Source organism: Phycodurus eques, chromosome 19 (assembly GCF_024500275.1).
Source record: "Phycodurus eques isolate BA_2022a chromosome 19, UOR_Pequ_1.1, whole genome shotgun sequence".
Taxonomy (NCBI): domain Eukaryota; kingdom Metazoa; phylum Chordata; class Actinopteri; order Syngnathiformes; family Syngnathidae; genus Phycodurus; species Phycodurus eques.
The window spans coordinates 17796880-17808583 of record NC_084543.1 but is presented as its reverse complement, the minus strand read 5'-3'; the positions used below and the strand labels follow the sequence as shown (position 1 = coordinate 17808583).

The 11704-nt window shown below is 48.4% G+C and overlaps 1 protein-coding gene across 1 annotated transcript; it reads right to left on the bottom strand.

Annotated features, from left to right (window-relative positions):
- Positions 1-623: 623 nt before the first annotated feature.
- Positions 624-4777, bottom strand: LOC133395281 (zinc finger protein OZF-like). The gene is made up of 2 exons (XM_061664041.1): positions 4388-4777; positions 624-2310 (listed from the first exon to the last, which is right to left on the bottom strand). The coding sequence occupies exons 1-2, from the start codon at positions 4485-4487 to the stop codon at positions 971-973; spliced, it is 1440 nt and encodes a 479-aa protein (XP_061520025.1). The 5' UTR covers positions 4488-4777; the 3' UTR covers positions 624-970.
- Between the last annotated feature and the right edge of the window lie 6927 nt (positions 4778-11704).

The following is an 11704-nucleotide window of genomic DNA, read 5'->3' as shown; positions in this document are numbered from 1 at the left end:
ACGTACGGCCCGCGGACCAGAACTTGCCCGTCAGGGGGTCCAATCTAGCCCGCGGGGATGGAGAAAACGTTCACTGCTATTTTTCAATAAAGGGTCACTTTTATGGCGAATTTTGTCCACTGGAGGGCGCACTGACAACACTTAAACGACATTGATGCACTTGTGAAGTGAAGTTTCAGGAGCACACGAATATAAAATGGTGTGCCATGTTCCCACTGTGAAAATAAATACCTCCTGTAGAAATGTTTTTAGGCAATGAATGTGACAAAATTTCAGCCAAAAGCTTCACTTTAAAAGAGGTTGGTTTGTTGTTGTTGTTGTTGTTGTGTTCCATGCACTGCCACAACTTACATTTTTATGTATACATTTCCAAAAGGATGCATAACTGAATGGTGCATGCTCACTGATTCATAACACTGTTGAAATCATTTTTGGTTCAACATTTCAAACTGCTCATATGATTTACAACAAGATAATAATGAATACATGCAAATATTTTCCAAAAGTACTTTTTTTTTTTTTTTTGCACCAAAACAATGGGGACATTTTTGAATCGCTGTTATTTATGGATTTTTAAGCCACAAATATAGTGGTCCGGCCCACTTGCGATCTAATTGGGGCCAATGAGTTTGACACCCCTGATAAAACGTCAGTAAAAGCAGTGGAAATAAAACTCACAAAACAATTTCACATTATTTTATATTTATTTTTATCAATTCAAAATAGGATGATCTCGGGAAAAAAAAATTTTTTTTTAAACTTTCTTCACAGAATATTTCAATTAATCGTTAGCATATTTGATCTGCACATCACAAAAACATAGGACAAGCCAGGTGTATTGCTACGAGTGTTTTAGCACGAGTTCTAATTCTCAACCCTTGTCCACGGGAGGGCTTCAAAGCGGTATAAAGAATACAATCTTCCTTGGTGCATGAACCGATGACGCCTGCTCGGATAAGAGGCGAAACCTTCATTGATCACCGCTGTTCTCGCCAACGCACTTGTGTGTCTTAACATGTTGCTTCTGAGAGAATCTTCTGCCGCAGACTGAACAGGAAAAGGGTTTCTCTCCTGTGTGGGTTCTTGTGTGTCTTTTTAACTTTCCATTTTCGGAGAATCTATGACCGCAAACCGAGCAGGCAAAAGGTTTCTCTCCAGTGTGCGTTTTTGTGTGTTTTTGCAAGTGTCCGTTCCGAGAGAATCTTTTGCCACACACTGAGCAGGAAAAAGGTTTCTCCCCGGTGTGTGTTCTCGTGTGTATTTTTAAGTCTCCTTTTCTAAAATAACTTTGGCCACAGACTGAGCAAGAAAAGGGCTTATCCCCAGTGTGTGTCGTGGTGTGATACGTTAAGGTGCCCTTCTGACAGAATCTTTGACCACAAACTGAGCAGGCAAAAGGTTTTTCGCCAGTGTGTGTTCTTTTGTGGCATCTTAAGCTTGCATAATGAGAGAAGGTTTGACCGCAAACTGAGCAGGAAAGAGGTTTCTCCCTCGTGTGCGTTCTTGTGTGACATCTTAAGCTTCCCTTATCATAGAATCTTTGACCGCAAACTGAGCAGGCAAAAGGCTTCTCACCAGTGTGTTTCCTCGAGTGTCTCTTTAAGTGGCCACTCTGAGAGAAACTTTGGCCACACACTGAGCAGGCAAACGGTTTCTCGCCAGTGTGCGTTCTTGCGTGTGTATTTAAGTTTCCCCTGTCGTAGAATCTTTTACTACAAACCGAGCAGGCAAAAGGTTTTTCTCCAGTGTGTTTTCTCATGTGTTGTTTCAAATCGCTCTTATAAGCCACAGTTTTCCCACAGTAAGAACATTTCCAGCGGTTGTTGTGAGTGCGACATGTTCGGTCACCTTCAGACGGTTCACCATCAGTGCGAGGAGAGCGCGACGTCACGTCATCAGTATCTGATAGTGGCGCAATGAGGCCGTCCACTTGGCGTCCTCCACAATGGTCTCCATCGCCTTCTGTTGTCATGTGTTGACTTGAACTGAGGCTTGGACAGTCCCTCCCTCTGCTCTCCTCACTTGGACTTTCATCTTCATTTGCACTCTTCAAAGGCACAAATGTCAATGGCAACTTGGAGATATCCTTCTCCTCCTCCTCCTCCTCCTCCTCCTCCTCCTCCTCCTCTTTTTTAATGTAAGGGGGTTCATAATCTTCCTCCACCTCTCCGGTGTAGGCGACCCCTTCATCCTTCACTTCCTTTTTTATGGACTGGGGCTTCAATTCCTCTTCCCCGTCCTCCACTTCCTCTTTAATGGAAGGGGGCTCTGTCTCCTGCCGCTGAGGGCGAAGAAGACCTTCACTGATGTCTGCAAGACACAAGAAGACAAACACTCAGAATTGACTTGCAGCTTTTCCCTGTCAAGGAAACATTTTTGGAGAGATTCCCAAGTATTTTGGGACCAAAATTGTAATGTGCTCGGGCACATTTCGCGGAGGATGACTTCGTAAACTTTGGGTGGGGGGGGGGGTACAGCCAAACCTGGAGTTCTGCCATCACGCGGGTTAACCACCTCTCCACCAGCCATGAGTACTTTTTATGTCCCCAAGACAAGGAAATATTACCAGATAACTGGCAACCCTTTATTGCTCAGTGACTGTTTTTTTGTCCATGTCTTTGTGTCTCAAAAGTGTTCTCTGTTGTCGTACTCGAGCGGCTCCAACTAACGGAGACAAATTCCTTGTGTGTTTTTTGGACATACTTGGCAAATAAAGAGGATTCTGATACTGATTTGTGAACAAGTGCGGGAGAAAATAGTCCAACAGTTTAAGGACAATGTTCCTCAACGTACAATTTAGGGATTTCATCATCTGCGGTCCATAACATCATCAAAAGGTTGGGAGGATCTGGAGAAATCACCGCATGTAAGCGGCAAGGCCGAAAACCGACATTGAATGCCCGTGACCTTCGATCCCTCGGGCGGCACCGCGTCAAAAACCGACATCAATGTGTAAAGGATATCACCGCGTGGGCTCAGGAACACTTCAGAAAACCAATGTCAGTAAAAACAGTTCGGGGCTACATCCGGAAGTGCAACTTGAAACTACTACGATGCAAAGCAAAAGCCATTTATCAACAACACCCAGAAACACCGCCGGCTTCTCTGGGCCCGAGCTCATCAAAGATGGACCGACGCAAAGTGGAAAAGTGTTCTGTGGTCCGACGAGTCCTCATTTCAAATCGTTTTGGGAAATGGTGGACATGGTGTCTTCCGGGTCAAAGAGGAAAAGAACCATCTGGACTGTTATGGACGCAAAGTTCAAAAGCCAGCATCTCTGATGCCAATAGCATGGGTAACTTACACATCTGTGAAGGCACCATTAATGCTGAACGGCATATACAGGTTTTGGAGAAACATGCTGCCATCCAAGCAACGTCTTTTTCACGGACGCCCCTGCAAGTCAACGCCAAACCACCTTCTGCACGTGTTACGACAGCGTGGCTTCGTAGTAAAACAGTGCGGGTACTAGACTGGCCCGCATCTGAGGGCCACAGCAGACGCTGAGGGGCATGAAGGCAGCGGGGAGAAAAGGGAACAAACAATTATAACAAGATTAAGATTAGAACATACTGGGCTAAATGGGACAATGCATTTAATTGGGAAGCATGGTACACGTTTGTGTGAATGTGGAGTTGAGGAGGAGAGTGTTGATGTTATTTGTTTTTGTCAAATGGATGAAATAAGTCGAGGGTGGCTAACAGATGAGACGAAGTGGGGTTCCAGTATTTCATTTTAGGAATGTACTCAAAACTGAAGAAATTAAGACCAAAGCCTTGTTTCAGTTGTTAAATGAAACAGGATTAATAAAGAGAATCTAGTCGAAAGTTGATTTGGTTTTTATTTATTTATTTTGTTCCCTAGTACTGTACATCTGTATAGACGTACTCTGACCCACACTCCAGCACAGTAGATGGCGGTACCGCGTCTAGAATAGAGATCGACCGATTAGCGGCGCCGATATTTGGAATTTTTACATATATATATTCATTCATTTATTTGAATCTGACGTGCCGCTATCGAGAAATTGATTGAAAACCGGGTTATTTCGGCCGTGATGCAGCATCTCTCCTGCCGTTTCCGCCTCCAGCATTGTGCCACCTTACGGCGCCGTCTGATTGGTTAAGCAGCGACGGCACGGGTCAGGGGCAGAGCCCACCTGAAGCGGAAACTCTCCTCACAAACACACGCCGGAGGGAGAAAAACGCTTCTCGTGTGGAGAGCAAAACTCATGTGTCGACGGTAAACGGGGAAGAGGAAAAAAAAAAAAAAAAAAAAACGAGATCAGTTTGATCCGGAAGTCACACAACTGAATGTTAATAATGTTACATTACATTTAACGTCACGATTGATTGGTGCGCAAACCCGCCGGCGGCGCGTGACCCACCTCGAGGCTGCTCGAAAAATGGCCGCCGTCGTCGCCGCTCGTTCTCCTCTTTTGCTGGCCCAAAACCCTCCTCGCGCTCCGCTGTCCTCCTCGCGCACATTCTCGACCGTCTGCGTGCGCCCCCTCCCCCGCCCCGCCCCCCTCGGCGACGTGTCTGCCGGCCACAAATGGCGCCTCTTCGCGGGGCTAGCAAGCTACACGCGGTTAAGCTAGGCCGAGAAGCTTCGACGTCGAAGCGCCCACGGGAGATCCAACGGATGCTGCTCGAGCTGTTTTGCTCGCGCCTGTCTGCTCCAAATCAAGTGGAAGAGCGGCGAAGCCGTGTTTCGACCACTTCTAGCTTATAGAAGTGCACAAGAGGAAGCCTGGACTACGTGAGTGGCCGCCATCTTGAAGATGCCCACGCACCTCCACTCTGGGGCGTCACTAGGTTTTATGCACAGGGCGGGGGGGGGGTCCACATTTCACCAACAGCTAACAAAGACTCAGAAATTGCTTTTAAAGCATCGGTGTCAAAACTGATTTTACTTCGCGGGCCGCATCCAACCCAATTTTGATTTCAAGTGGGCCGGACAAATAACATTTTACAATTAAAAACTATTTGGCGCTGGGTAAAAGTTCAAAGTCACCGTTAGATTTGTAGTTATTTCAGTCACTTTTTCAATACAGCATACAAACACAGGAAGTAGTATGTTTACATCATTAACCACAAAAAAATTATATATATATATACACATATATATTGTCAACGAAATTGAAAAAAAAACACCCTGACTCACCCCTCATTATTCTCGGGGACTTTAACAAAGCTAAACTCAACCACGAACTCCCTAAATACAAGCAGCACATCGACTGTCCTACCAGGGAAAATAATACTTTTAGACCACTGCTACACTACGGTAAAAAACGCATACCGTGCTATACCTCGTGCAGCCCTGGGCTCGTCCGATCACTGCTTAATTCACTTAATACCGACGTACAAGCGAGAACTTAAATGCGCGAAGCCTACAGTGAAAACAGTCAAAAAGTGGACCAATGAAGCCAAGATGGAACTTCAAAGCTGTTTAGACTGCACAGACTGGAGTGTCTTTGAAAATTCAGCTGGCAGCCTGGATGAATATACGGACACTGTCACATCCTATATCAGTTTCTGTGAAGAGGTTTGTGTACCAACAAAATCATTTCGGACATTCAACAACAACAAGCCGTGGTTCACTGCTAAACTTAAGCAGCTTCGCCAAGCTAAGGAAGACTTCTGCGTTAACCATCCACGAACAGGATGTGAGACGCATCTTCAAACAACAGAAGATTAACAAAGCGACAGGACCGGACCATGTGTCCCCATCCTGCCTCAAAGTCTGCGCGGACCAGCTCGCTCCAGTCTTCACTCAGATCTTCAAAGAGATCTTTGGAAATGTGCGAAGTTCCATCCTGTTTCAAACGCTCCACCATCATTCCAGTCCCCAAGAAACCTGCAATCTCTGGTCTGAATGACTACAGGCCTGTCGCTTTGACATCTGCGGTCATGAAGTTCTTTGAACGTCTCGTGCTGGACCACCTCAAGAGTGTCACAGGTCCCCTGCTGGACCCCCTGCAGTTTGCCTACCGAGCGAACAGGTCTGCGGATGATGCAGTCAACATGGGACTGCACTTCATCCTAGAACACCTCGACAGTGCAGGGACCTACGCGAGGATCCTGTTCGTGGACTTCAGCTCAGTGTTCAACACCGTCTTCCCTGAACTCCTTTCAACCGAGCTTCTCCAGCTCAGCGTCTCACCTGCCATCTGCCAGTGGATTTACAGCTTTCTGACGGGCAGGACACAGCAGGTCAGGCTGGGGGAGGCCACCTCATCCGCACGCAGCATCAGCACCGGGGCGCCCCAAGGTCGTGTCCTCTCTCCGCTGCTCTTCTCTCTCTACACGAACGACTGCACCTCAGCGAACCCGACTGTCAAGCTCCTGAAGTTTGCAGATGACACCGCTGTCATCTGCCTCATCGAGGACGGTGACGAGTCTGCATATCGACAGGAAGCGGAGCCTACACGACCTGGAGCCGAACACGCTCGAGACGGTAGAGATGATCGTGGACTTCAGGAGGCATCCTTCGCCACAGCTGCCCCTCACGTTGTCCAGCTGCCTTGTGTCAACCGTCGAGACCTTCAAGTTCCTGGGAATTACAATCTCTCAGGACCTGAAGTGGGCGACCGACATCAACTCCGTCCTCAAAAAGGCCCAGCGGAGGATGTAATTCCTGCGGCTTCTGAGAAAGGACGGCCTGCCATCGGAGCTGCTGAGACAGTTCGACACAGCGGTCATCGAATCAGTCCTGTGTTCTTCCATCACGGTCTGGTTTGGCGCTGCTACAAAAAAGGACAAACTCCGACTGCAACGGACAATCAAAACTGCTGAAAGGATTGTCGGTACCCCCCTACCCACCATTGAGGACTTGCACGGTGCCAGAACTAAGACAAGGGCGTGCAAAATCCTCTCGGACCGTCTGCACCCCGGTCACCGGCTCTTCCGGCTCCTTCCCTCAGGTAGGCGCTACCGATCGACGCAAACTAGAACTAGTAGACATTCCAACAGCTTCTTCCCTCTTGCGATCAACTTCTTAAACACCTAACCTATAATTCCATTACAACAAGCTGGCAATTTTTTGACTTGAGTTCGTTGTCACATTTCTGTGGGGCCAATTATGTTTGACTCGTGCACTCACTGTAGTTGTCTCGCCATGCTGCACTATTTGCATATCTGTTGTTGTTGACCAATACTGGCCACTCATGCCAGAGTAGCATCTGCTCCATTTGCACACCGATCGAGGAGTATCTGTAACATTTGCACAACCGACATTGTCCCATATGATCGCACTACTCGTCACTTTAAAGCGCATCCGCTCCTTGAAGTCTCGGCGCCCTTTGCACAATGGTCATTGCACCGGACTATTGCAATATTAGTCGTTCGAACTGCTCTAAGTGCTCGAGGACTCTGCATCTTTTTGCACAATTGTTTTTTGTCAATGTCTTTATGTCTCCAAAGTGTTCTGTAAATTGACTGTCTGTTGTACTAGAGCGGCTCCAACGACCGGAGACAAATTCCTTGTGTGTTTTGGACACACTTGGCAAATAAAGATGATTCTGATTCTGATTCTGATATATATATATGTATGTATAGGTTTACACATTGTTACAGTGTACACGAAACTGGATGCAAAAAAAGGTCACCGTGTTGTCACAAAATCAGCAAAGCTCATTTTCAATAGAGAAAACATTACAGTAAAAAAAAAACCAAACCAGGTTTTGGTGCTTCTAGCGGTCTGGGGCAGGGGCCAGGTCCTGCTGGAAGATGAAATCTGCATCTCCATACAGATCCTCATCTGAAGGAACCATGAAGTCCTCTCAAACATTCTGGTAGACTGTTTGCGGTGACCTCGCGTTGAAGAAAGCAGAGTTTACCAGCACCTGCATCGGAAACGAGGACCTTGGACGACTGGTGGCTTGACCCGAGAGACCCGACAGTTGGAGCCCATCTCCCGGATGCGTCTGCATGTGGCGGTTTTTGAAGCCGTGACTCCCGGCTCGTTCCGCTCTTTCTGGATCTGCGCTTGATTCTTGAATCTTCTCCGTTTGATAATCCGCCGAAGCCCACGGTCATCTCTTTTCCTGCCACGTTTTGTCCTTCCACTAGACTTTCCATTGATATGCTTGGACACAGCACTTTTGTGGCTTACCCCTCCTATGGAGGGTATGGAGCAATGACGGTCTTCTGGCCAGTTGTCACGTCTGCAGTCTTCCCCATATTGAACCCAACTCAGACAATTGAACCAAACGGAAGCAATTTAATGACACCTGTGCAGGTGCTTTGAGTTTAGTAGATGATGAGGTATGCCACATTCCACTTCTGGCCTGCAGAATTTGGCCTGATTTGTTCACGCTATTCACATTTTTTGGAATTCCTGATTTTGTGGCTTGCATGAGCTGGACGCCCAAATGATGTCAAAATAAACAAATACGTACTTGGAATTGTTCAAATTGTGGGCCCTGAATCTATAATCCGCGACCCCTTAACTTTTTGAATGGAATTATGCAAATACATCAACTTTTCCATGATGTTCAAATTTTGTGCAAAGTGTCTGTACCTGTCATCATAGGCCTCTTGTTTGGCCTTTACCACCCCCACCTTCGCCCGACATCACATCTCCATGTCTTCCTTTCTCCTCTCCTCAGTCCTCTCAGTGTCTTCTTCTCGGCTAACCTCTTTCCTTGTATGATTTCCTGTACTTTGAGGTTCCACCGCCAAGTCTCCTTCTCCATTTTCCTACCAGAAGATACACCAAGTCCTCTCCTGCCTGTTTCTCTGATCACCTTGGCTGTAGTGGTCCAGTCTTCTGGAAGCTCCTCCTGTCCACCAAGAAACTGTCTCACCTCAGCCGCACAACACTCTTCCTTTCTCAGCTTCCCCCAACATGGTTCTCTGCTCTGCCTTTGTCTTCCTAATCTTCCTCCCCACCATCAGAGAGTCATCTTACACACCACCGTCCTATGCTGGCTTGGGACCGGCCTACAGTTTGCACCGGCGTCCGCTTTACGTCCGGCTGGGCTCTCGCCAGGCGGCGTAACTTTTCTGCATTCCACTGGTGGACAGCGTCGCTCACACCAGACCGAAGAGAAGGTCGATGGATGTCGTGAGGGAAGACATGATGGCAGTTGGTGTTCGAGAGGAGGATGCAGGAGATAGGCTTACGTGGAAAAGGATGACGCGCTGTGGCGACCCCTAAAGGGACAAGCCCAAAGGAAAAGAAGAAGTCATTATTTGTTCAAATTGGTCACTTCACGACAGCATAAGCAACATGTTCTTTCCACAAAACGATATGTTCAAAATATGTTGACATACCGCTACCTTTATATTTGGACTTCTTTTCCTCCTCCGCTTTTCTTCCTTCGCGGTATTGTGCGCCCGAGGGCTGAGCTGTCCTTTTCATGATGGGTGGGGGGGGGGGGGGGGGGGGGAAAGGTGAATAAAATCACCTCTCCTGTTCTGACCGATCGCTCGTTCGCCGACTCGAGATCCGCCCCCACGTCACGTGACGCGACTTGCCGAGCGACAAAGCTAGTCACTGAAGTGTATTTTGTCATTTTATGTTATTTTCAAGACAGAAACGCAAAGGGGGCGCCATTGGGCGTCCCAAACATTCTTTTATGATTTTATTAAAATATTTTTCCTGAGGAGGAGGGCGCGGGCAGTGGCGCCCTTCCAGCAGATGATAAGATCAGATGAAATATCAGGTTATCATCCAGCCAGCGCTGCGAGGAATGCAAAGTTATCCATGTCCTTTCACCTGTACCTGTCATATCGTGTTGTGTGTTTTTATTTGCACATTAAGGACAAAAGACGTATTTTTGTTTAAGATGCCTCGAACGGCAAAGATTGCCATTATAAATGGAATTAGTCCCCGCCATAGACTGGACTGCTCTTATCGATCACCGGATGGAGTCCTCAGTGCCAGCTCTCTGCTATACCGCCCTCTGGTAAACCACCACCATCTGCCACGCCGGTTGACCTCTCCCGCGCCCCCAAAGAATATCACGATCTCTCGCCGGTGTTCAACAAAGACCTGGCCATTTCTCTCACCCCACCCCACCCCCGCTGCCCTCACGACTGCGCAATTAATCTTCTACCGGGGGCCCCTCTTCCCTCCAGCCGTCTCTGCAACCTTTCCCGCCCTGAGGAAAAAAAAAAAGCAATGGAGGACTATATCCGTGACTCTCGGACTTCCGGACTCATTGGACCTTCCTCATCTCCAGTAGGGGCTGGCTTCTTCTTTGTTGAGAGAAAAAAGATGCCACTCTCCGCCCCTGCATAGATTACCGTGGACCCAATGACATCACCGTCCAAAATAAATCACCACTACCCCTCATCGACCCCTCTTTTGAACCCCTCTGTGGCGCTCAGATATCCACCAAATTGGACCTAGGAAATGCCTACCACCTCATCTGCATCCGAGAGGGGGATGAATGGAAAACTGCTTTCAATACCCCTCTCGGACACTTTGAATACTTGGTCATGCCGTTCGGATTAACCAACGCCCCCCGCAGTCTTGCAATCCTTCATCAATGACGTTCTCTGTGACATGCTAAACCAGTTTGTTTTTGTGTACTTGGACGATATCCTCATTTTCTCTCGCCCCCTCGGAGAACACCGCAGTCATGTACGCCAAGTCCTCCAGCGCAACTACAGCAAGGTCACACTTCCCCTCACCAGCCTCACATCCACCACTTCCCCCCCCCCTTTCAGTGGACCTCGGCACCATCCCAAGCTATCGGCCAACCCATCCCAACCCCGACCCCTCCCTCCAATTTGTGGTGGAAGTTGACGCCTCGGACACTGGGACACTGGGGCAGGCACCGTCCTCTCGCAGCGTGACCCCACGTCCCAGAAACTTCGTCCCTGTGGTTTTTTCCCCCCCACCGAGAGGAATGACGACGTTGGCAACCGAGAGCTGCTGGCCGTTATTTGGGCATTGGAGGAATGGAGGCACTGGCTGGAGGGGACTGAAGTACCGTTTATCATTTGGACTGATCGCAAGAACCTTTCCTACCTTCGTTCCGCCAAGCGCCTTAACCCCCGACAAGCTCGCTGGGCCCTCTTCCTAAGCAGATTCAATTTCTGCCTCTCCTTCCGACCTGGATCCCGCAACAGCAAACCTGACGCCCTCTCCCGCATATACTCACCCCCCCCTCCAGCCCTGCAGAACCAAAGACTATCCTCCCTTGCTCCTGCTTCGCCGATGCTGCATCTTGGAAAATAGAACAAATAGTCAAACGCGCTCATAGGACTCACCGTGACCCCAAGACCGGACCTCCGAAGCGTCTATTTGTACCGGATTCCGCACACTCGGACGTCCTTTAATGGGCTCATAACTCCAAGCTCACACGTCACCCTGGCATCACCCACACTATTCAATTCGTTCAGCAACATTTCTGGTGACCCAGTCTGGTCAAAGACACCCGGGAATTCGTCCAAGCCTGCTCTGTCTGCGCCCGAGGGAAGGCTTCACAACTGCATCCAGCTGGTCTGCTGCGCCCCTTACCTATCCCGAGCCGCCCATGGTCCCACATTGTTTTAGATTTCATCACCGGCCTGCCTCCTTCTGAAGGTAACGCTATCATTCTTAGTGTTGTCGATCGATTTTCTAAATGTATCCATTACATACCCCTTTCCAAACTACCCTCTTCTTTTGAAACTGCTCACCTCCTTGTTCATCATGTCTTCAAACTCCACGCTATCCCCATCGACATCGTCTCGGACCGAGGTCCCCG

What these genes read in the sequence shown, in the direction of transcription:
- LOC133395281 (XM_061664041.1), bottom strand. Translation starts at nt 4,487, where the DNA reads ATGTGCGCGAGGAGGACAGCGGAGCGCGAGGAGGGTTTTGGGCCAGCA. An exon ending in ATTTTTCGAGCAGCCTCGAG is followed by an intron (nt 2,311 to 4,387) that starts GTGGGTCACGCG and finishes TGTGTCTTGCAG; the next exon opens with ACATCAGTGAAGGTCTTCTT.